At 27.5% G+C, this 22433-nt stretch overlaps 1 protein-coding gene across 2 annotated transcripts; it reads right to left on the bottom strand.

Moving 5' to 3' along the window:
* Nucleotides 1-899: 899 nt before the first annotated feature.
* LOC145841880 (homeobox-containing protein 1-like) lies at nucleotides 900-22039 on the bottom strand. 2 transcript variants are annotated; one of them, XM_082949174.1, is made up of 11 exons: nucleotides 21852-22039; nucleotides 21065-21191; nucleotides 20524-20598; nucleotides 20194-20311; nucleotides 18699-18926; nucleotides 18396-18509; nucleotides 16114-16246; nucleotides 14670-14797; nucleotides 11280-11375; nucleotides 3307-3467; nucleotides 900-2912 (listed from the first exon to the last, which is right to left on the bottom strand). In XM_082949174.1, the coding sequence occupies exons 1-11, from the start codon at nucleotides 21989-21991 to the stop codon at nucleotides 2580-2582; spliced, it is 1653 nt and encodes a 550-aa protein (XP_082805300.1). In that variant the 5' UTR covers nucleotides 21992-22039; the 3' UTR covers nucleotides 900-2579. The 2 variants fall into 2 exon arrangements, with proteins under 2 accessions (XP_082805300.1, XP_082805299.1); XM_082949173.1 differs by having other exon boundaries at nucleotides 900-2915.
* Between the last annotated feature and the right edge of the window lie 394 nt (nucleotides 22040-22433).

Here is a 22433-nt window from a genome sequence, read left to right on the forward strand (position 1 = left end):
TTATATATACACTTTTTATATCTTATATTTGAAAAACTATCAACTAAAAAATGTAGAGAATTTTAATTAACCATTAGTAGTAAATAACTAAATAATAAAGCTCATAAATTTTTTTTCATTATAAGTTTGCTTTATTGATGAGTAAAATTTTTACCAATTTACAGCAAGTTAAATCAGTTGATTTTAATGAAAAGTATTACTTATTTATATATGAAAATTTGTGCTGTATATTTAAAGTTTTATTTAAAAGCAATTTGAGCTATAAATAGAGTAGTAGTTCTAATTTTAATACAAAGTATTGGGCTGTAATCAAGGAGAATTTCATGGTTAGTAATTTTAAATTAACTACTCTATACATAAGTACTTAATAGCTGTTATACTAACAAAGAAAAAAATAACAAAAGCTCTTGTATTTATAGTAGTTATAGTTTGTTTTCAGAAACTTGTAAAGCAGAACTTTTATGACAAACCTGTTCTAGTGACATTCTAATTCTAAGTTTTACAGTTGTAATAACTTTATTTTTATTAAAAAGGGTGTGTCTTTATATGTTAAAGTGACCTTTATGCCAACAAAAACCACCAAACTACACGCACTTTTTATCTAATTAACTAAGCTTAACTTTATGTATTAACTTAGTAGTTATTAAATACATTGTACAGGAATTCTGAACTTTAATCAACTTGTTTTTGTTTATCAAAATTGTAATTTAACAAAAACAAACAGATTTTTAAAATTTCAGATTGAAATATTAGTTCTCCTTATGAAATTGAAAATAGCTAACTTTAATCAAGCTTTACTAAAAAGGTTCTTACTATTAATAACATAAAACATTGTAGATAAGTAAAATAAAGTTGTAAGATTTTAATGCATACTTTTAATTTAGTACAAAAACACAACATTAAAAACAAAAGCTTTATTTTACAATCACACGAGAAATTTTTTACAAATAGTTGCCAAACTGCAAGAAAAAACGGCTTGCTCTTAGCTAGCTTGCGAAATATTAATCTAAAGTTGTTCAAACATTCGTTGTTTCAAACTGCGCTTGGTCACAAGAAACCTGTAGTAATTAAAACCCGTGAAAGTTGTCTTGTTACGATACTGGTAACATTTGACTGACGTGCAAAAATCTCGACAGGAAATCAACGTAAAAAGTGAGAATGTACGAAAATTTGTTCCAAGAAAAACATGAAAACAAAAAGCTTGAAACTTATAGAAGTATCGGTCAGAAATAGTAGATACAAAAAGAATGTACACTTTTAAGAATGATTTGTTCTTTTTGAAAGAATACTATTTGATATGATGGTTGCAAAAAAGATAAAGAACTTAAATATAAAATGAAAGTAAGTTTTACATATAAATAATACTTTTTAATTTTATAACAACTTGTAAGCCTAAATAACAGCTTTAATACTATCGTTAATTTAAATATAATTTCGTTACTGGTTTGTTTGGAACATTGTTTAGATATTAGTTTTACGTCCAAGATAGATTTTAGACAAAGTGCAAATTACTTATACAAGTAAATATTATTGAAAATTTAAAAAACAGCAAAAAAGTTATTAAATAAGTGGGTATAGTAAAAAAGTAAAGTAGTTTACTAATAATACTATAGTATAAATGTAGTAGTTAGTAGTCCAATGTATTTTTGTAGGGTTGTATCTGAATGTTTATTTAGTCTTATGTGTTTAAAAAAATATATATCAACATCTTTTCTACAAGTAAAATTTTGCAGTAACATGTTTTAAACTGTATAAAAACTTATGTTGTTATGTATAAGATTTAAAAAGTAGTTGTTAAAAATTTTGTAAGTTGTATGATTTTTCGCTTGTTAGCAGCGTGCAAATATTACTATAAGTTTTCAAATACATTAAATTAACTTATATTTTAAGGTATTAGTATATACCCAAACCATTTAAAACTTCTTGTTTATAGATTAAGTTTTGTTTTAAAAAGTTTAATGTTTTTATGTGTTTGTTTTAAATAATGGAAACTAAAAGAAATAATAAGAGGCTAAAAATATATTCAGAACTAAACATACAAACTAAAAAAAAGTTTTTCTCGAAAAAGATTACAGTAAAGTTAAATCTAACAATCCAATAAAAAAAGTTAATAGTTAGTATGTTTCAAAATGTTTTAGAAAGCTATATAAATAAGTATAAGGCAGAATTGTGACTTAAGACTTTCAAAGTTTGCTTATAAGCACAACTGCTTGCTTTAATTAACTACACAAACCCAAGTTATATTAGAACTTAGCACCACCACTACTAGAAATAAAAATTGAAATACAAAGTTCTTATAGTAAGCATGAAAAACACAGTCTGTAGCTTTTATTTTTAATCGCTCACACTTGAACATGTTTTGTTGTACAATGTTTCTTAGTTTCAGAATAGTGTTTCAAACAAAACTTCAAACTTAAAAGTGTATTACAGAAATTAAAGGACATAAAAAATACTCTGATTTTCATTTTTCAATAAGCTTTTTCAAACACAACTATCAACCAACAGTAAGGTGTCAAACAAGGGTTTTCTGAAAACATAATCTAAATAAGACTCTAAAAAAACTCATTTCTGTACTTCTTTTAAGAAGAAGACGAAATCTGCTGGTGGGTTTTGAAATCCGGCTGGGCCGAGTTAGCTGATGCCCAGTTTGCGAACCTGTGGATCGTCGACGCGGATCCGTTGGAAGTCGTCAGATCCTTCGCCAGCTCCTGGTTCGCAGAGCTTCTTCCGTCCTGGCTCCTGAACTGCTCCTGGTCGTGATCCATCTGCTCGCTCTTGTGCTCGTTGTGCGCGTTCACGATGGCCATGATCGAGCTGTTGACCCTGTTCAGGTCCTTTTCGATGTCAGCGGCCGAGCTGACGTACTTGCCTCCCGCCGCAATCGCTGAAAAAGCCGAAGCTCTCGACAGGCTCTGCTAAAAACATAGCCGGTTGTTTTCTTGCGCGTATTTTATTGCAGGTGTTAAAGAAGCTTTTATATTTATAAACTGTACTGTAACCGGTTTAAGTTGTATTTTTTAATGTAAGGTTAGCTCATTTTCTTAAAGTGTAAAAACTTTTGTAGCTAACATTTATTGTAAAGCATTCCTCCATTTGATCAGTGTATTAGAGCAATTTTTAAAACTATCTGTTTTGATTACCGTACCGTTTATTTAATTTAAGATCATTAATAAACTTTTGCAGCAGTTTTACATTTATTTATTAATTTTATAACAAAATACACGTAAAACACGCATAAGACATAAAAATGAGCGAGCTTTCGCATATACTTTTTTTTCAGTTTTTAAACTGTGTATAGAAACTTGCCTGCTGGATATCGTGATGGGAGCTCCCGTTGGTCTGCTGTGCGGCCATGCTGAGGCTCTCGTTGGAGTGAAGCGAGTAAGTTGGCGATGAGGTGCACACTCTCCGGGGAGAGGGGGAAGTCAAACTGTTGGAACCCTGCTCCATGTTAGAATCAGCTTGTTCTGGGGATAATTTTTATGTCAGTAAGTTGATTTAAAAAAGGTTGTTTTCAGTTTGTCGGCTCGTGAAAAATATTATTTAAAGAGTTAGGAGTTATTATGAGTTTTAGTTTTAATTAAAATTATTTAATGAAGCAATAAATTCTTTAGGTTTAAATCCTTGTTTTACAGTGAGCTTGAATTAATAGCGTTTTAATAAAGTTTATAGTCGCTACGCAAGTAAATACACCCAAAGTCAAATTAAACTTATTTTAGCCAAGAAAAAAATCAGATAATGCGGAACAGAATGAGCTAAAAGGTTGATTCAGTGTTTGCGGTTTAACTTCGAAAAATAAGTTGTTGGTTTTGAAATATTCTCGAACTTGATATGAATGAAGGACATTCTTTTGTTATGAGTATATACTAAGTTTCATGAAATATATGTGATGAATTATATGAAAAGGACTTAGTATAAATACGTAATCATTTATTAATAAACCAGTTCATACGTTAAGACTTCAAACTTTACATAGTTTTTTGATTTTATAAAACTTAACATGCACATAAACAATTGTGCGCTTTTAAAACAGCACTAACTTTTTACCCACAACTATTTACAATTAAGCTATGATATTTTTACGGCTTTTTTTTGAGTCTAGGTTAATTATGTTTGTGACAATACTTTTTTCTTGAATTTTTGTGGTTCAACTGAAAAAGTATTAATAATTCTTTAAAAACTAATAGAAGGTAGAATAAAATCTTGCCTTAAAAGGTGTTTTATACCTATTTAAATGTTAGTTATATATTTTATTTTCAAATAAAACATATAAGCAATTTTATACCTTTATACCAAAAAAATGTTTACGTAAGTAAGTGTAAATTTAAAAAATAGTTATCTTTTAAGTAAGTTTTTTTAATCGCAATGAGAGCGTTTTTAACTTATATGCTACTTTAAAATCCACTGTTTTAAATTTAATATTGTAGTATGTACACACAAATTGTTTCAAAACCATTTCAAAAAAAAAGAAAAGACACTGATAAAATAATGTAAGACGGATTCAACATTCATAAGTTTAATACTTTAATACAAAGCTAAAATTTTATATTAAACAAAGAAATCAAAGTATAAACATTGCATAAAATTATCGTTTTTTAAACTGATTCCCTAAAAATAAATTACCAAAAAAGTCTAGACATTAATTTGTCACACGTTTTACTTTACTTCATTTTTTCCCATAAAAAACATTGTCATTAGTTTAAAACTCACAAAATGAGCCCCTTTACTGCAATGAAATTTAAGGTGTAATGTAAGCTTTACAAGACTAATAAAGTTAATTAAGTATTAATTTAACTTCGGCCCGTTAAACGATGTTTACACGCAGAAAAGTAATTTTGTATGTTCTTTTGTAAACTAATGATGATTAGTTTTGCAACCTTATTAAAGAAATGAAACCTACTTCCCATGGTTAAGTTTCAAAAATGGCGCAGTATCGCTTCTTCTACTTTAAAAAAGAAACAGTGAGAAAATGATTGCTTAATGTAATCTTTCTAATGTTACAGGTTGTTGTTTAGAAATTTTGCTTTTATTTTTAATCATATTATCACTTATTATAACGTAAATTCACGCTGATAAAGTACAGTTCAGTAAAAACAAAAACAATTAGAGTTTAAAACCACTAATCTGTTCAAAAATAATTACGCACAAGCGCAAGTGCTGTACACAAAGAAACATGTGATTCTACAAATATTGCTATAAATATATGTATCAGTAGACTATTGAAACTTATTTGGAGTTTCGAGGGAAATAATTCAAGCAATTCAATGTTCACAAGTGTGCCAACGACCGGGAAACTTGTGACAAAATAGTTCAACTCGTTTGATGCGCATATTTTTCTTTGTTGTCAAGTATAAATACAAATAGGTCTTTGAATTGATCAATTAACAAGTTTTCTGTGTAAGTTTGAATCTTATTAAAATCAAAGAAAAACAAAAAGCTTGAATGACCGATTTCTAAGTGTTTTTGAATGAATAGTACACAAGTGTTGAACCTTGTTTACTTTTATTACATTAGGAAATCAAAACAAAACTCTTGAAATAAATAACTTTGTTGTTGTTTATATATTGCTTTCTACTTTGATATTTTTGATTAAAAATAAGAAGACTTTTATTGAAAAAAAAGCTATGAAACTACTTTTAAACTCAAAAAAGTATATTTTTAATTCTATAGCATTAAAAAAACAGTTAAAGTGATTATTCAAAAGGTAATAATACAACATTGCAACTGTAAAATTATATTTAGTTTTGTGAAACAATGGTTAGCTTTTTCAGTTTACAAAAACAATTTTAGGACGTGCTTATTAGAGGTTAAACTTGTATTATCATTAACTTAATATTCTAAATTTTCGAAAAAAGTAAGTTTTTGTACGGCATACTGTAAAGATACTGCAGTATTTATTAGAAAATTTATAGAACAAATAAAACTAAAACAAATTATGTCTAATAAACTTCTATCATCAGTAAGAGAGAATAATTTATTTATTACAGACTTAAGTGCAACAAACTAAAGTAAAAACAAACTCTATACAACTTTTACAGTTTTATTAAATAAATTGTTTAAAATAAAGTTAAATAAGTAATGTTAGTTATCAAATGGTTTTAAGTATGTATTGTAAGTTTTGGTTATACTATGTTGACTTATTTTTATATTTTGATAGTTAAAAAAATATGATAGTTGTTTAGATTTTGAAGACCCAAAATTTAATTCTTAAAAAATACAAAGATAAATAGAGTAAGCTTGTTAAATTTTAGATTAGTAAGTTTAATTGCTACTAAAACTAAACTAAGTAGTCGTAAATTAAAAGTTTATTTTAGTTCTTAATATTATCAGACATCCTACAAGTTATGTTTATATGCAAAGGAAAAATGCGATTTTAAAGAGCTATTATACTTGGTTTAAAAAGCGTAATAGTTCATTTTGATTTAAGATAATGTTATATGTAAATAAAAAGTTCTAATCATAAATTATATCAAAGGAAAATAAAACACAATTAGTATACATAAAAGTTAATCGGTTTTGTTTGAAAATAATGCATACAAAATATCCTACTCATAAAAAATATTTTTTTTTATAATTTTATACTGATTAATTAGTGAAATGGCTGAAACTTTATGAAAATATCTATAAAAATGTTTTTTTTTTTGCTGAACATTATACTGTAAAGCCTCTGTATTTTTAAAGCCTTGAGCACTATAAAACCATTTTTAAATTTCTATCATAATTAAAATTTAAAATTTGTATCATTTAGAGAATAAAAGCAAACTGTTTAAAAAGAGTAAAAAGTTATTGTTACATAAAACCGCTATTTCTTAAAAAGGCGAAAAACTATTTGTTAAAGCACTGTATAATTATTTTTGTTTTTAATATATTTCAAAACTCTGAATGTAACTTCGTTTTGTATTTACAAGGACCGTTAAAATTCATTGAAAAGATAACAAAAGTAAAAAACTAATTTATATAGATAATAATATAGTGCTTTAACAAATAATTTTTCGGCTCTTAAAGAAATAGCGGTTTTATGTAACAAGAACTTTTTACTATTCTTTTATAAAACCTAAAATTAAGTCTAAAGTTTCAAATTTTGATAGTTTAACTAATATAATAAAAAAGTATTCAAATCTTATAATTAAGATTTAAAAAAATATTTTTATATCAGTAAAGCTTTTTTACTTTAAAACATTAAAGTAATCTTGATTTAGCACTTTTAAAATCCCAAAATAGCGTACTCAACAAGAAGTGCGTACCTAAGAAGTATGAGTCTAAATGAAAAATTGCATTTTAAACACAAATTTTATGGCTTAATAGTGCGTATACAACGGGAAGTTAGTATTGAACAGGAATATTAATGTACAAATAAGTGTTTCACTAAACCTTTTTTTGAGCTTCTACATTTTCTACGTAAAGTTATAAGCTAGAACTTTAATAGTTTAAAGTTCTACAGCTATATTATATTTACCAAGTTAATATGTTTAGTTTTTAATTTTAGTTATGAAAAACTCTCAAAATTTTTAAACATACTTAAAACACCAGGACTTGAAAGCTACAAATATAAATAACTTTGTCACATAAAGTTGGGTAATCTTTTAATATTTTGATTTTGAATTTACAAAAAGTCATAAGTTAAGTATAAAGCATGACTTTTACAATATATAACAAAAGAAAAATCTGAATAATCAGTAAAAGCTTTTATGGTTAATATAAAACTGCATGCTCGGAAAAAGGTTTGATAAAAGAAAGTTTAAGACGATTTCAAAAAAGTGATTTCCAATCAGTTATTAAGAGCTTTATAACTTGTCTTAAGTATTTTTACTTATAACGTGGTTCCATAAATTAGAATACTACTAAACGATTTCATTTTTAAGAGAAGTAATTAAAAAACAGGAAACAACTAAAACTTGACTAAATTTGCTCTATAAAAACAGTAACATATAGCACAACATCGGTCATTATCTTATTAAGCAAACACAAGTTAAACATTTATTACCTGAGAGTTAAAGCTTACAAACTTTTTAACTACAATTTTAAGTTTAAAAGTTTAGTAGTTAAAAATAAACCATTAGCCTCAAAATTAGTTAAAGAAAAAATACACATACTATAAACTTTTAGTTTTAACATGATAAGTAACATATATTTCTTGGTATTAAAATGTATGGAAAACACACAAAAAATAAAGATTTGGTTTTAGTATGGATATCTAAAAATCCTAACGTCCTATCATTAATTGTGGAATAGTATTAAGAAACTTTTTTACAAGTATTTGGTGGTACAGTTTTTACTTTTATAATATTTATTTAAGTAAATAAGTTTTGAAAATAGTAAATAAGAAGCTTATTGGCTACAAAAACATTTGTAGTAATTTATGCTACTTAACTTTAAAATAATAATGCTTAAAAAAAGTTTGAACACTTTATTTTTAGCAATATTCAAAAGTTAAAATCAGGTAGATATTAATGTTTCTAACATTTCAATTTTTTATACATATTTTACAGATATTAGAAAAATAAAACTTTACTTGTAACAAAATTATTTTCTTTAAGAACAGATTTTACGTTGTTTTAACTGAGTGAGAAAAATCCTATTTAAAATAATGAGCTTACTGAAAGCTTTGTCATCAGTTATTCAAAAAACATAGTTTTTCTTCAAAATTTTAATCTTTTAAAGTTTTATAAGTTAAAATTTTTATACGTAATCCGTCCATAAGTAATTTTATCTTTTAAAACTTAATTTATTCGTTACATACCGTTACTAATTGAACTGTAGCCGTCTTATTAAAAATTCATTACTACTTTGTACATTTTCAAAGCAAAGTCTTGAGTTTTTGGAGCAATATTAATCAAAGTTTTTGCACTCAAAAATCATAAAAATTCCATTTTGAAATAGATATATAACTGTAGTGTGGTTTAGACAGAAAAAGAACAAAAAAATACTTAAAGCATAACTGTTAATGAATTAAAGTTCACGTTAGTCATATATTTTTTAACATAGATGAACAGTACTTCTATGTACTTTTTTTTTTTCTTTTTTATTAAGTTTATTTTAAGTTAAAAGTATTATCATACAGCAAGTCAGTTAATGGTTAAGTGTGTAAGTATTAACTTTAAATAATTAGCTTTTTCAAGTTATAAACTTTATAAAATTTAGTATATATATCTTTTGTTAATTAAGTCTCTGACTTTGTTCGGAAAGCTAAAAGTTTTTAAATATAAATGAAAGAATAAAATAAATGGCTAATATTTTTGTAGGTGTTTCAATGAAAAGTTTTGGTTTAAAATATAATTTAAACAATTATGTTTTTACTATTTTCAGATGCTTATAGAAAAACTTTTTAACCGATTTAAACTTTTTTACGATTTACTGAATTACTAAATATAGTTATCAACTTTTTAGTTTTAATTCAATTTACGATTACAGGCTGTCTAAATTTGTTAAAATTCAAAATAAGTTAAAATATTCAAATCTTAGAATATTTTGACTCTTATTTTAAAATAAATAGTTTAAGAGTTATTACAAACTTTATCTGTTATATTATTCTCCAAGTTAACTTAAAAAACGCAACACTTTCGAATACACATTTTGCACGAAGCATACCGTTTTGAGCCTGGAGTAATAAACGAAAAATTCACTCCCAATCTATGGCAGCACTTCGACGATATTTATTAAAACATATCTTCAGGCTACACTACTTATTCCACACCGAGAGAAATTTTCCTATCACGTCGTTTTCCCACTTTTTTGTTCGTTATTAACTTAAGTTGTGGTCGGTTTCCATGAAAGTATGTAAATTAATGTGTTCGAAAAGTGTAAAGTGTATATCGGATACGTGTTAATTAGCTTTGTGAAAGCGAAATTGCAACTAAAGCCATCGCAAATTCTGTCTTTACTTTTTTAATAACACGAGTTTTTTGAAGTCCTTTTATATGAGCTGTTTTGAAAATTTTAAGAAGTCAATTGCTGAAAACGTTTAGCTTGTGACATTAAAAGCGAAACAAATTAAGCATAACATCATCGTAATGCTAAATGTCGTAACTTGACAATATATCGCGTTGAAATTGAGTTGTCATAGTAATATAAACTTCGCCGTGTTTTCACTTGAAATCAAAGTTATAAAAATCAAAATTGACAAAATAAAATGTTGAACCCACCCGGTATAACATTTTTAATATTTTTAGCGTGACAATGTTAGTAAAACAAAAAAGTAATTGTTCGCAGCCTTCTAAATATATTTTATTACATAGCTGACAGAATTAGTAATTTTCCATTGTCTACGTTTTCAATAAAAAAGGAACACGACACCATGCAAACTTAGTTTAACAAAATTTTTGACAAGTAATTTTTAGGAAAAATCGAAAAAGTTTGATGGAACTCTTGTTCAATTAAGCTTAATTAATATAACAATCCATTATAATGTTTATAAAAAATTAAATACCTTGGTAAACGTTTCATGAAAAACTAATTAGATGCCAAATGAAACTACAAACTTTGAAAAAGCAAGTTTTTCAGCATTCTATCCAAGATAGTTTTACCACTGACAGATCATAAAAAATATATTTTTAAAGTTACTTTTGATTTGGTATATGTTAAAAAAAAAAAAACTCAGGAATAAATTATTAAATAGTTTTTATTGACGTATACTTTTGTTATTGCTTAATTGTGATTATCTAGTCTTCTGTTTTTTATTGTTTACTTGAATTTAATTTTCAAGTTAAAAAAAACACATCGTATTTATAATATTGATAAATTCCTATTATACTTTAAAAAATTTGTTTAAATTCCAGATTTTTGTTGAAACTTATTTTCATTTAAATACTTAAGAAAGTTTTTGTTTTTACAAGACGGGTTAAGGGGTTAATTACTACATTTGTTATAACAACAGCAACATAATAACGTTGACTTGTAGTTGTTTATGTAAACATTTTTATGTCATTTACTCAAACAAAGTATAATTTCATAAAAACGTTTTTATAGTGTTCCCAATTACTTGCGAACTTCGAAGTCGATGCGACAATTAAAAAATAACTTCTTATGTTTGCGTTTTGTCTCTACACTTTAATTTTATGTTTAGTCAATTATAGCTTTTAACGTTTTAAATTTTGTAAAGGCTTAAAATGCTTTCATAAAGATTCTAAATAGTTTTTAGCAATTTTAAAAATAATTCTGTTCATTTTGTATAAAAGTAACCCGACTTCTACACTTTTTAAACGTGAAATTATACGACTTAAAATAGTAATATTTAAAATTATAATTTTATGGTTATGGAAATAATAGTTATTAAAGCTCACCAATATTTCTTTTTCTTTTGTCATCCTTTCTTCTGTTTGCGAACCAATTGTAGACTTTTCCAGCCGTCACTTTTTCCGTTTCCGACATTGAAAGACCTGTGAATGGAAGTAATTTCACGTAAGTACAAGTTTCACAGCAATTTACTGAAGGAACATATGGTTGAACAGTGATAATGAATAGTTAGCTTGATAAAAAGCACTCATTCGCTTTTAAACCATTATTTCAATAACTAAACTAAATTGCCAGGTTAAGTGCTTTATTAAGGCTTTGCCAATAAAGTGAAAAATGTACTTAAATTACAATGTGTTTTAAAAGTATTTTTAATTTTTGGAAATTTGTTTTAAACTTTCTATCTGCTTTTAAGTTGTATCTAATCTATCAAAAGTATGCTACTGATAGTGTACATTATATTACGATTGTTTTAAAATTTAATCTCAGTTTGAAAACTGCTTTCCTAATAAATATCAAAAAAAGTTTTTGAAAAAAATGGGTGTAACATAAATATTTACTCTGTGTTTTAATTAATATGTCTGAAAAAACGTCTATTTAAATAAGTACTTTCACAGCCAATATTGGCGAGCTTTTCGTTTTAACGGTAAATTAAGTTTAAAAAGCAGTTTTTTTAGTTTTGAGCTTTTAGTTATTAAAAATAATATGCACTGAAGTTATCAATTTGGAATGAAAGAAGCTTGGATTTAATTTAAACCATTCTGTCATTAACTTGTACCCTCGGGCTTTCAATGAAAGTAAAATTTAATATAAATCTTACAATAGACAAAATCAAGTTTTTTAGCACGAACTAAGTCTAGTTCAAATTTCGTTTATTCCTCAAACTTAATATTTGTTCAACCTTTGTATACATACGTTTTTGTATAAGCAAATTAGTTTTAATTACGTTTTATAAGAAACTTAAAATTGCTAAAATTCTGTAGTATGCATGCAAGTTAAATAAATTATATGTTTAGTGAATTTAAATACAATTAAGTTATACATACATTAGGTACTTTACCTACCAATAGAAAATTAATAAAAAGTAAAAAATAGTACTTTTAAATTAAAAAAGTTGAAAGTTTATTTTACTTCGCATAAGTTATCTTCAGTGCAAACAATAGTTAGACAGATTCCTTTTAAGATAAAACAATATTTTAAAACAAAAAAGATAAAATCTGCTAAAAGCAAAAAAAAATCTTAATTCAAACAATCTAGATTGGTTTAAATGGGGCGTTAAATTTTGATCGAGTTAAATGATCAGCTAAATATTTAACATTTTACTAGTTGATAAAGAGAAAATAGTTAGCACTTTTTATTACAATTAAAAAGTCTGTTCACCTTATAAGGAACAGACATCATAACACTTATCAAAGAAGAATGTTTAATTATTACAATGCGTAAAGGCATAAAAATTTTGCTAACTGCTTGACTCATACTTTAATTATTGCTATACTTGTACGGCATTTACAATCAAAATGTTTAATAAATAAAGTTCTTATTCAAATAAAAGACCTTTACAAAAAACATATTTGATTTGTGAACTTTTTTCGTAAAAGTTAACGACTATTTTTGAAGCAGTATGTGATAATTTAAAAGTTACACATTGTCAAATAAGCAACAAACAGCTATTTATTCTTATTAAGTTATTGACAGCTAGTAATCTCTGTACTAAGAAAGCTACACGACTAAGCCAAAACTTTATGTAGTTTCTACCTTGGAGAATAACCGTAACATTATGTTTGTATTAAACTGCTTAAAACACAAAATATAACTTTAAGATAGCGCTTGTTTGTTATAAACATGGCATACATAGTCCTAAAATAAACTGATTTTTCATAAGCTACTTGTAGTTAATTTTTCAAGTACACTCCTTTTTTGCTGTTTAAGTTAATATTTCTCACGACTAGAACATTTTTAAGCTTAACCATTTAAGGGAGAAGTTATTAGTTATTCGTACTAGCTTTCTTGAAATCATGTTTCCCTAAAGCAAAGTTTTTTAACTCAAGTTTTTATTTTTTTTAAACTTAAAGCATATTTAGTTGAGATTTTTTAAAGTAGTTGTCAAAAATGTTACAAAAGAAAATGTTTAAATCAGTCTAACTTGAAAGTGTTATTCAACAAAAAAAGCAATCCAGTAAAAAAAATCGTAGGTTTTACAAAATAATTTGTTATGATTTTATCATAAATGATATTATTATTATGATATTATTATAAATATACTAATGAAAGTATGCTTTCTAATATTTCTTAGTTAGTACTCATATTGAAACATTAAAACTGACACACCTTTTGTTACATTTTAAATAAAGATTTCTGATACAAAAAATCAGGTGTTTAGCAGGAAATAATAAGCTTCAACAATGCAACATGAGTGAATTTATTAAATGCAAATTTTGTACGTTAACGCAGACAAGTCGAAAAATAATTCAGAATTTTCACAGTTGAGAGATTGCGCTAAACTCCACACTTTTGTATGGTGCACGGTTAAATAACTGAATAGAAAAGAAAACTATACTAAACAGCCTTTGACTTAGTAAGGAGACTGAAATAAAATTCCATGTAATTTTTATTTGCTGGGCGTGCTATCTCGAGCGAAGTTTACATCGAAATTATCTTAATTCAATTATGTTTACTACTAAGTAATTATGTTGTCTTTATATGTATTTTTTATTGTATAAAGTACCCCATGATATAGTTTATTTTGTGCTGTTTTTTTTAATAACTCATATAGGTTTTAAACTTTTTTTTACATTAAAAAAAACTTTACTTTAGGCTTATAAACGATTATATCAAACTAAAAAAAGAAGACTTTTTAAGCAAATTGCTTTTTTGTAAAGAGTATTGAGTATTTTACAATAAACTTTTGTCTTTAAAGCATAAGTACTATATAACGCGTTTTAATATCTTAAGTAGAAAAAATTGTAATTAAAAATATGTTTATAAATTAGCAATAGTTTGAAGGTTTGTTATTAAACTATATTATAAAAAAAATCAATGTAGAACATTTTTTACTTGTATAACAATAAAAAAGTTTAAAAGTATGATAGATGCATCACCATAATGTTAAGCTGTTTAGATTAGCAAATAATTCAAAAATTTGAGTCAAGTGTTTTGCTTCAAGGACCTGCAGCCATGTAAATGCAATTAGATTGCTTAAACAAATACAATTATGATAAGCTTGCTTTGCTTTGTATTATTTGTTGTACTTGCAATTTAAATTAAATTTATATAGAATTTATGTTGGTTGTTTAAACTTGTTTTAGTGTCGAGTGGCAAAATAAATATTTTTATAAGTAAAATATAAATGTTTATGAAGTAAGATGAATTTAATATGTTTAAACTCAAACACAATTTAGTTTACAAATAAAGTTTAGTATAAACAAACAGTTGTAACTTACCAGGTTTGTGACTTTGTATGATTTGATTGCATGCCAAAGCAATCTCTTCCCTTTTAGTTTCATCTGGGTAGTTGTTAGTGTTGTAAAACCCTTCTAAAACTGAGACGCATTCTTTTGGCCAAGTAAACCTGCATAAAAATTCATAACTCAAACGATATTACTAAGATAAGATAGTATACTTAGTATTCTCATTATTTTTAGATACCTTATAAATTGAGAAAAAAAGTTAAAATTCACAGTTCAAAAAATATTCAAGTTAATTTCACATTTTCAAAGCAGATAAAACTTTATGCTTACTCACACACTTTACCGAACCGTTTCGAGTTTTAAAACCCGAGGCCGCGGCAGCAAACAAAAAAAAAAAGCAACGCGCAGTGTCAAGTTCAGATCTTCCAAACACAACGCGCGACTTCAAAGGCTTCTGCGGCGCGAATTTGTTTTTGACTTGTGTCGCTTCGGGTGCTTGTGTGTAGCGAGTACTGAAGCGGCAGCAAAAAAAAAAATCAAACTCGTTTCGTTCTCAACAGCGACGAAAGGTACCTCGTAACTGCGTCACTCAATATTAAAAGTTATGCATCTCACTCGATGGCAATAAACAAAGTTCACGGCGGTTTTTGTGTAAATCAACGGTTTTTATTGAGATGGAAACGTTCTCAGCGAGGTCGCAAAGGTTACCGATGGAAAGGTCGCGGCAAAGAGATTTGCTCCGCGTAAATTTTTGTGATAACAACCGACAAAAACTTTATCAAGTTTAGTTTGTGTTGCTAAACCCTTTATATGAGCTTCGATCTGGTTATAATCGAGTCGAACAAAAATGTAGCACAGCAAAGTAAGCATACTCGGGTAGAAGGTGTTTTTAAAAGTACGAAAAGTTTCTGTTAAAATTAAAAGCTGTGATATTTAAAACATTAAAGTCGTTTAGAGCTGTATTATATTTATTTTAAAATTTAAAAATAAAAAAACTAGAATAATAAACTTTTTTAACTACCCTTTCATAAAACAAACATGTTTAGGGGTTATAAATAATTAAGTATAACATAAAAACTTGTCTCAAAAATTCTAACAAAAAAGTTGCATATATGGTAACAAGATGAAACAGAAGCAATATTTTTTTTGATAATAATAATGTTTTTATTAATTTACCCAACATTATACAACTTAAATTCAAACTAGACTTCAATTGCGACTGTTTATATTTTGAAATTGAGCCTAAGCTTAACCTTTATGTAAACAAAAAATATTTCTATACTATATTAATAATTTTACTTTAATTGTCCAGTATTTTTTTGCTAGGACAAATGAAGCAACATACAATCAAGCAAACATTTCAAAATAGATATATTTGCATACACCAGTGTTGTTGTTGGCCTTGTTATAACTTGATTATTTTAGCATTACGCTAAACAACACTAAGCGAACTAGTCAAACAAATTTTGCAACTGACCTCGATCCTCGTTTTGTTTTGACAACGTGCTGTCCCGTCGGGTGGTCCTGCGCCGACTCCTGGTCGGTTACCGAGCATGCCCCCATTCTTGAAAATAACAGCGGCTGGTGTTGCGACCCCGAAATGCCCCCACCTGCGCAAAAAATAAAAACATTAGTCGAAAATAATATTAACAAACAAGATAGCCGGAAAACTGGTACAAAAACTCGTTAAATAGTCACATGTGTACGGAGTGTTTATTTTCAACTATTAACTTGAACTTGAATTTGTTAAATAGTGAGAAGAAAATTTTTACTTGTTTGAATTGTACATGCGTTAAATATTAACGAGAGAATAACTGGCGACCCTGTTTAGTTCACACTGTTTGTATTGGAACGTTAGCAACTCCAAGTCTATTATCAACTACAAATAGCTTTCAAACTTTCTGGTAAAAAATTGTTTGTAAAGCTTAAACGACTTTTGGGTAAATAGTATTTATATCCTTTAATATGTCTTACTTGAAAATATTTAATATACATTTTTTAGTTTACCGTTTTATGTGTTTTTTTTTCAAACTAAAAAAAAATTATTCCTTTTAAAATGATGCAATAAATGTTATCCCTAAACACAAAATGTGAGTTTTAATCATTAAAGCTATAATTTCGTACACATGTACTTATTGAAGCTTTATAAAAACAGTTCGTTATAAAAATTCGTAGACAGCAATCATCTTAGCTGCAATTACTACCGTTTAAAGTTACACGAGAGGTTCGTGTAACGAAGAAAAAGTAAACATTTAAGCAGCAACAGTGTGATTGATGTGATGTAAGCGTTCCTTTTAACCATAAAACGCTTGATGAATATTTAATCAAACGGCGAGTTAACTAGCGATGAAAAAAGTTTGCAATCGCGCAAACGAACGTAGCAGCAGCAAAAAGCTCGGTGTGTTTAAAGCACTTGAAATGCAACAAAGAAAACAGTTGTCAAGTTATTAAAACAACGCGCGAATGTTCCTTCGCGCCGCCGACACAGTGTTGTGTTGAGCGCGTGTTTATGGAAATGCGCAAGTTGAATAATTTATCGAGCTCGCTGTTGACTAGCTCTGGCAAACAATGCTCAAGCGAAAAGATCAAGTTTAACCTCAAGTCTGTCTGCTTTATTCCCAATTATTTCAACCAGGTAAATAGGAGCGCGCGGCGATGTTTTTTAGTGGGAGAACAAACACAAGTTTGTTATGGGCGTTTATGTTGTATATATGGATGAGTATTTGTGTGGTGAGTGAGAATTAGGAGCAGCATTTTTTTTCCTGAGACGGCCAAATGGAATTTTTAACTAGAGGAGCATAACAAATATTTCACCCATTTCTGATAACTCATTTCCTCTTATCACGATTTAGTTAAAGCTCGACTAGCGCTAAGTCGAAATGTTTAAGCTTTTTTTTAATAAAACAGTATTTTTGATTGATTTTTGCACTTGCTTCGACTGCTCGAAACTTGCTAAAGCATTTTCCAACAATTTTCGCGCACCTGAGCGAAAACAATAAAAATGCTTTTGAGTAGACACGTTATACTGCAATTGTAACCATAGTAAGACGATGCCTACGTGATGCCATGGCGTCGGTGAGCGTTTCGGAAAAAAGAGAAGCCAAAAAAGAGCTTAGAAGGAGTAGGTGGTGAAAAGTGGAAAACACAAATGCGGTTTGGGTGTTCGAATGGAAGAATGAATGACGGAACATACGTGTAAAATTTATAAGCACACCTAGTTTCCCAACTTATTATTACTCCTAGTGCTGCTGCTCAGTGTGGAAAACTAACTCAACCATTCAATTCGTAAGAAAAGTAGTATATGCGAGTGTTTTACACAAAGTTTCACGGTGCATGTTAAAGCTATCGCTTTCTGTTTTTATTACATAAAAACTACAGGAAACGCGTTACAAATATTGAGCACTGAGAAATACTTACCAGTAATACGCTTATTTATAAACTTAAGCTTCGTAAAAGTTTACACACACGGTTACACTTAAACTTGCAATTTAGTTTTACTATTTCGACTTTAACTTAATAGATTATTATTTAAGTGTTTTGTATAACTTAAAATTGTATAAAACTACTGCTCTCTAAAAAATAAAAAGTATACATGATATGTTAATTGAAGTATAAAGATTACAAGTAAGTGATAAACAAGCTTGTTCACTTGCACAGCTTCAATTTATGTTTGTAAGTTTGAAAACGTAACAAATTAAGTTCTGTTTAGAAAATAGAATAAAAAACATAAGATAATACACAAAACTAGTTTCTACTCACCTGAAGAGTACTTTCGCTTTTCTGCTAAATACCATGAATACATAGTTTTCTTTTTCTGCCCACTTATGTCTTGTGGTTGTGCGAGCCATTGTGAAATGTAACTCTGGCTAATGGCTGCAATCACACAATCTTTTTTTAATACTTTGTGGTAAACAAAAATATACAGTTTTTCAACACAACTTTTAGTTTTCTTTCTCACAGAAAAAGTCTTACAGCAATCTAACTGCTTCTAACAAGTTCCGAAAAAACAAAAACATAAATTATTAAAAATATGCATTTTTTTCCAATGCATCTTCAACAAACCGTTTCTGGTCGCTTTTGCGATGGCCGACTGCGAGATGTGTCGCTCGCTGATGAACTTCCTGATTTCGTCCTTCACCTGCTGCGGGTCCTGCCTGAACAGCTCGTCCAGCTCGTCGTGGATGTCCGAGCTGTACTGCTGCTGCTCCTCCCCCGACTGCTGCCCCCCGTTGGAGGAGTTGTGCAAAGGTGCCGCGATTCCGTCCGAGCTCCTCCGCAACATGCTCGCCGCTGTTTTAATTGCTGTTGTTGTTTTGGCTGACTTTTGCGTGAGTTACAGTTTAGATTTTTACTTATTTGAAAAACTCTGTTCAATTTTTTTTTGCTACATAAAAAAGCTCATAAGTTTTTACTCTATCTGATGTTACAGGCTAAGAAAAAATTAGGGAAAAGTAGAGCGTAAAATTGATCTTATATTTTTAAGTTTCTTTCAGAGTAAAATTTTATTTATGTTCAATCAACTTAAGTTTAAACTACTACTTTGTATGTATTCTAGAAGTGAAATAGTTGGTAATGCGATTATGAATGGCGAAAAACTTAAACTAATTTTCTCATGTATCAGTAAAATCAAAGTCTATTCTTCAGCACAATTAATGTCACGAGTCTTAACTAAATCTTTAAACTTAATCGGTTGCTAATCAAGCTTGAAAACTCATTAAATAAAAAAAAGCCCTAACCCTTAACACAACAGAAAAGTAATTTTTCAAGCAAAAAAAAAGAACAGGTTTGAAAAGCTTACTGCAGCTTTGCTAATAGCTTAATTGAATTAAAAAGGATCGAAACGTTTTCACCACCTTGCTAAACTTAATGATCACCTTAACGTAATGAGTTTTAAAGTACATTTGAGTCTTTTACTTTTGAAAGTTTTTTTAACGAACTTTTTAATTGTTCATAAAAGCAATAATCAGCATTAACAGGTTCGTTTATGATGATATTAGGGAACTTATGCAATTTTCAGCACAGCTGCAAAACATATTTTAAGTGCTTGATGAATCTTTAAAAGTTTGTTACTAAAATTTAACACTAAAAAAATAAATAAAAACTGCTTTAAGCTGTTTTTCCTTAAACTTTAAACGATAGGTCTTTTTTTGTTAATAAACCTATTCTTTTTAGAATGCAGCTTTAGCATTTTTTTGTTAGCCTAGTTTTTACTTTTTTTTGAAAGTAAGTAATGTGATATATCATTAAAACAAAAAACTTGCTTTAAAAAAATTATATTTCAAAATTTTAATAACAATCTTGTTAGACTTTTAATGTTTTATAGTAACTGATTCTAATAACAGCTATCTTTATTTATTTTATATAGCTATGTTATTATAAGTTCCGAAAATATAATAAATATGTTACTTAAGATCAACTTATTTAATTCTAAAGTACACATACCTCAAATCTTAAACTTAAGTACTAACATATTCAAGTTAAGTTACGTTTATAATAAATAAAAGTCTAGTTTGAGTACTTATGTAGCTGCTTAAAATTTAAGCAACAACGATATTACCTTGATTTTGCATGAACGACTTCGAAAAAGTATTATTGAAGTTGTTTTGGAATAGAGTGTTTGCAAGCTGCTGGTTTCCCCACCCGCCCGCGGCTATTTGCAATAAGTTAGGGTGATTCTGTTCAAATGACTTTTAATTATACCTCATTGTAGAATAAAGCTTGATTACACTATTTCATTTGAGCTTATAGATAATTACATCATGTACTTTTTTAGTTTTTACTCAACACATTTTATGTTTTACATTGATTGTTATGCAGAATAGAAGTTTGTCGAAAACATTTTAGCATTAAGTTAAAGACACTTAGACTAAATTTAAATATTTTTTACCCTCAGCGATGCTTGATATACTAGTGAGTTCGGTTGAGTCAAAGCCTGTGGAAAGACAGAAGAACTTGCTGAGCTCTGTAAAAAAATATTTAATGTAGAACTTGTTTTTATAGGTTTGTTTATTCATTTTGATACGTATGAATAGCTAAATTCACGTTGAGTAACATTTACTAAACAATTATTGATAGAAGTACAAAGTAGTGTGAACTTTATACAACGCTTCACTCACAGTACACAAAATAAAAACATTACAACAATCAAATTCTTCAGCAATTTTAATTAGTTTGTTGATTAATAAAAAATTGTTATGAATTTCAAAGAAAAACATAATTAGTTTTAAGAAATATTTTAAACTTTGTCAGTACTAAATCTCATAAGTTGTAGTTTAAAACATTTTATTAATATCTAGTCGACATCGAATACTATAAATTGCACTAAAGATACTTTTTATTTTCTTAGCCTATATTTCTAAATTAACTTTGACAAAATAAATGTTTTTTGTTACGATCTATTTTTAGTTTATTTCTCGTGAATAGTTTACTTGGTTAGGCGACTGAGCTCTGTTTTGTTCTGAGTTCGCTTTTTCTTCTTTAACAGATCTGTTGTTTGAGCTTGGTCCATTAAGGCTATTGTTAAAAAACGATACTGGTCTTGAACCGTTGTCTATCCTAGGATATAACAAGTGCATAACTTTTGAGTTGGTTAAAAGTTTCTATCTAAATGTAGCAAAGGTAATTTTTTTTTTGTTTATATTTTGAAAGAAATTCTACTGGTTGTAGTTATAAAACCTTAAAAAGTATTAAAAAAAGGAAGTAATGACAAAATGATTTAATCTAATTTTAATTATCAGACTATTTTAGCAACGTAGCTTATTTAAAACATTTGAACTATTTTATATATGTGTTTTTTAATATTTTCCTTATTGATACTTTTTTTTTATATTACTCAAAGCAGATTCCTTGAAAAAAAGACTGTTTAAAGCTTAAACTAATTATGATATTTCATCAAATTATGCTATTTGAATATATGTATATATACATACAATTTAATATATATAAAATTATAATAAATATATCAGAGCATACTTTGGTATTGTTACTGAGATTCAATATTTTTTTAAACAAACTGATTCTAATTGATTGTACTATTACTTATATTCTTATAAAGTTACATTAATAAATATTTATAAATAATCCAAAAAGGAAAATATGATATTATTCGTTTTATAAGCACTTTAATTTCCTGGAAGATTATTGTTAAAACTTTCTGTCTTTACTTGCTTTAACTATTATAGTTTTAGTTACAAAAATAAATTTTAGTTAACAAACTTCGAAGTAACTCCAAGTTTTTGCATTTCCTCGACACCAGCAATAATTTGATGTTTGCTTAGCCCACTTTTCACTAGTTTCTGAAGTAGGATTATTTGTTCCACCGTATATTTCGGCGGATGTAAGCAGTTTTCATCCATTATTGTTAAGCTATACTGAAGATATAAACTTTAAACAAAGAATTTTAATTGTCTATTAAAAACATTTGTACTTTCAAAATTTAGAAACTTGAGAAATAACTTTTCGTCTTATACATTAAGCTTAAAAAAATATATTAAAAACAGCTAATAGTATAGAAAGTCTTTTTAACTTTCTAAAAAGAACAAAAAATATAAGATGTGCTTTTATTTGTTTACTGTGTGATTTCGTAAATAAAACAAATCTTAACTAATCTTCTTGCCATTACATTTAAATAACCGATGGTTATAAAATCAGCGTTGATTGTTATATAAAAAAATATATAAAGTAACTTTTTGTAAAATGTCGGTATACTCGCTTATTATAATTGCTTCATACAAAGAGTAACGTTTAATGTATAAAGAAAAATTTGACAACTGATACATATCAAATTAAGATTCGTTG

Source organism: Thalia democratica, chromosome 8 (assembly GCF_965202585.1).
Source record: "Thalia democratica chromosome 8, ktThaDemo2.hap1.1, whole genome shotgun sequence".
NCBI classification, from domain to species: Eukaryota; Metazoa; Chordata; class Thaliacea; order Salpida; family Salpidae; genus Thalia; species Thalia democratica.

Bases quoted from the DNA above. Each gene is read 5' to 3' on its own strand.
- LOC145841880 (XM_082949173.1), bottom strand. From the start codon at position 21,991: ATGGATGAAAACTGCTTACATCCGCCGAAATATACGGTGGAACAAATA. The intron at 18,927-20,193 runs GTAATATCGTTG...CAATTAAAACAG, and splicing joins GTCGTTCATGCAAAATCAAG to CGGCGAGCATGTTGCGGAGG. The intron at 18,510-18,698 runs GTTTGTTGAAGA...GTGTGATTGCAG, and splicing joins CGCAAAAGCGACCAGAAACG to CCATTAGCCAGAGTTACATT.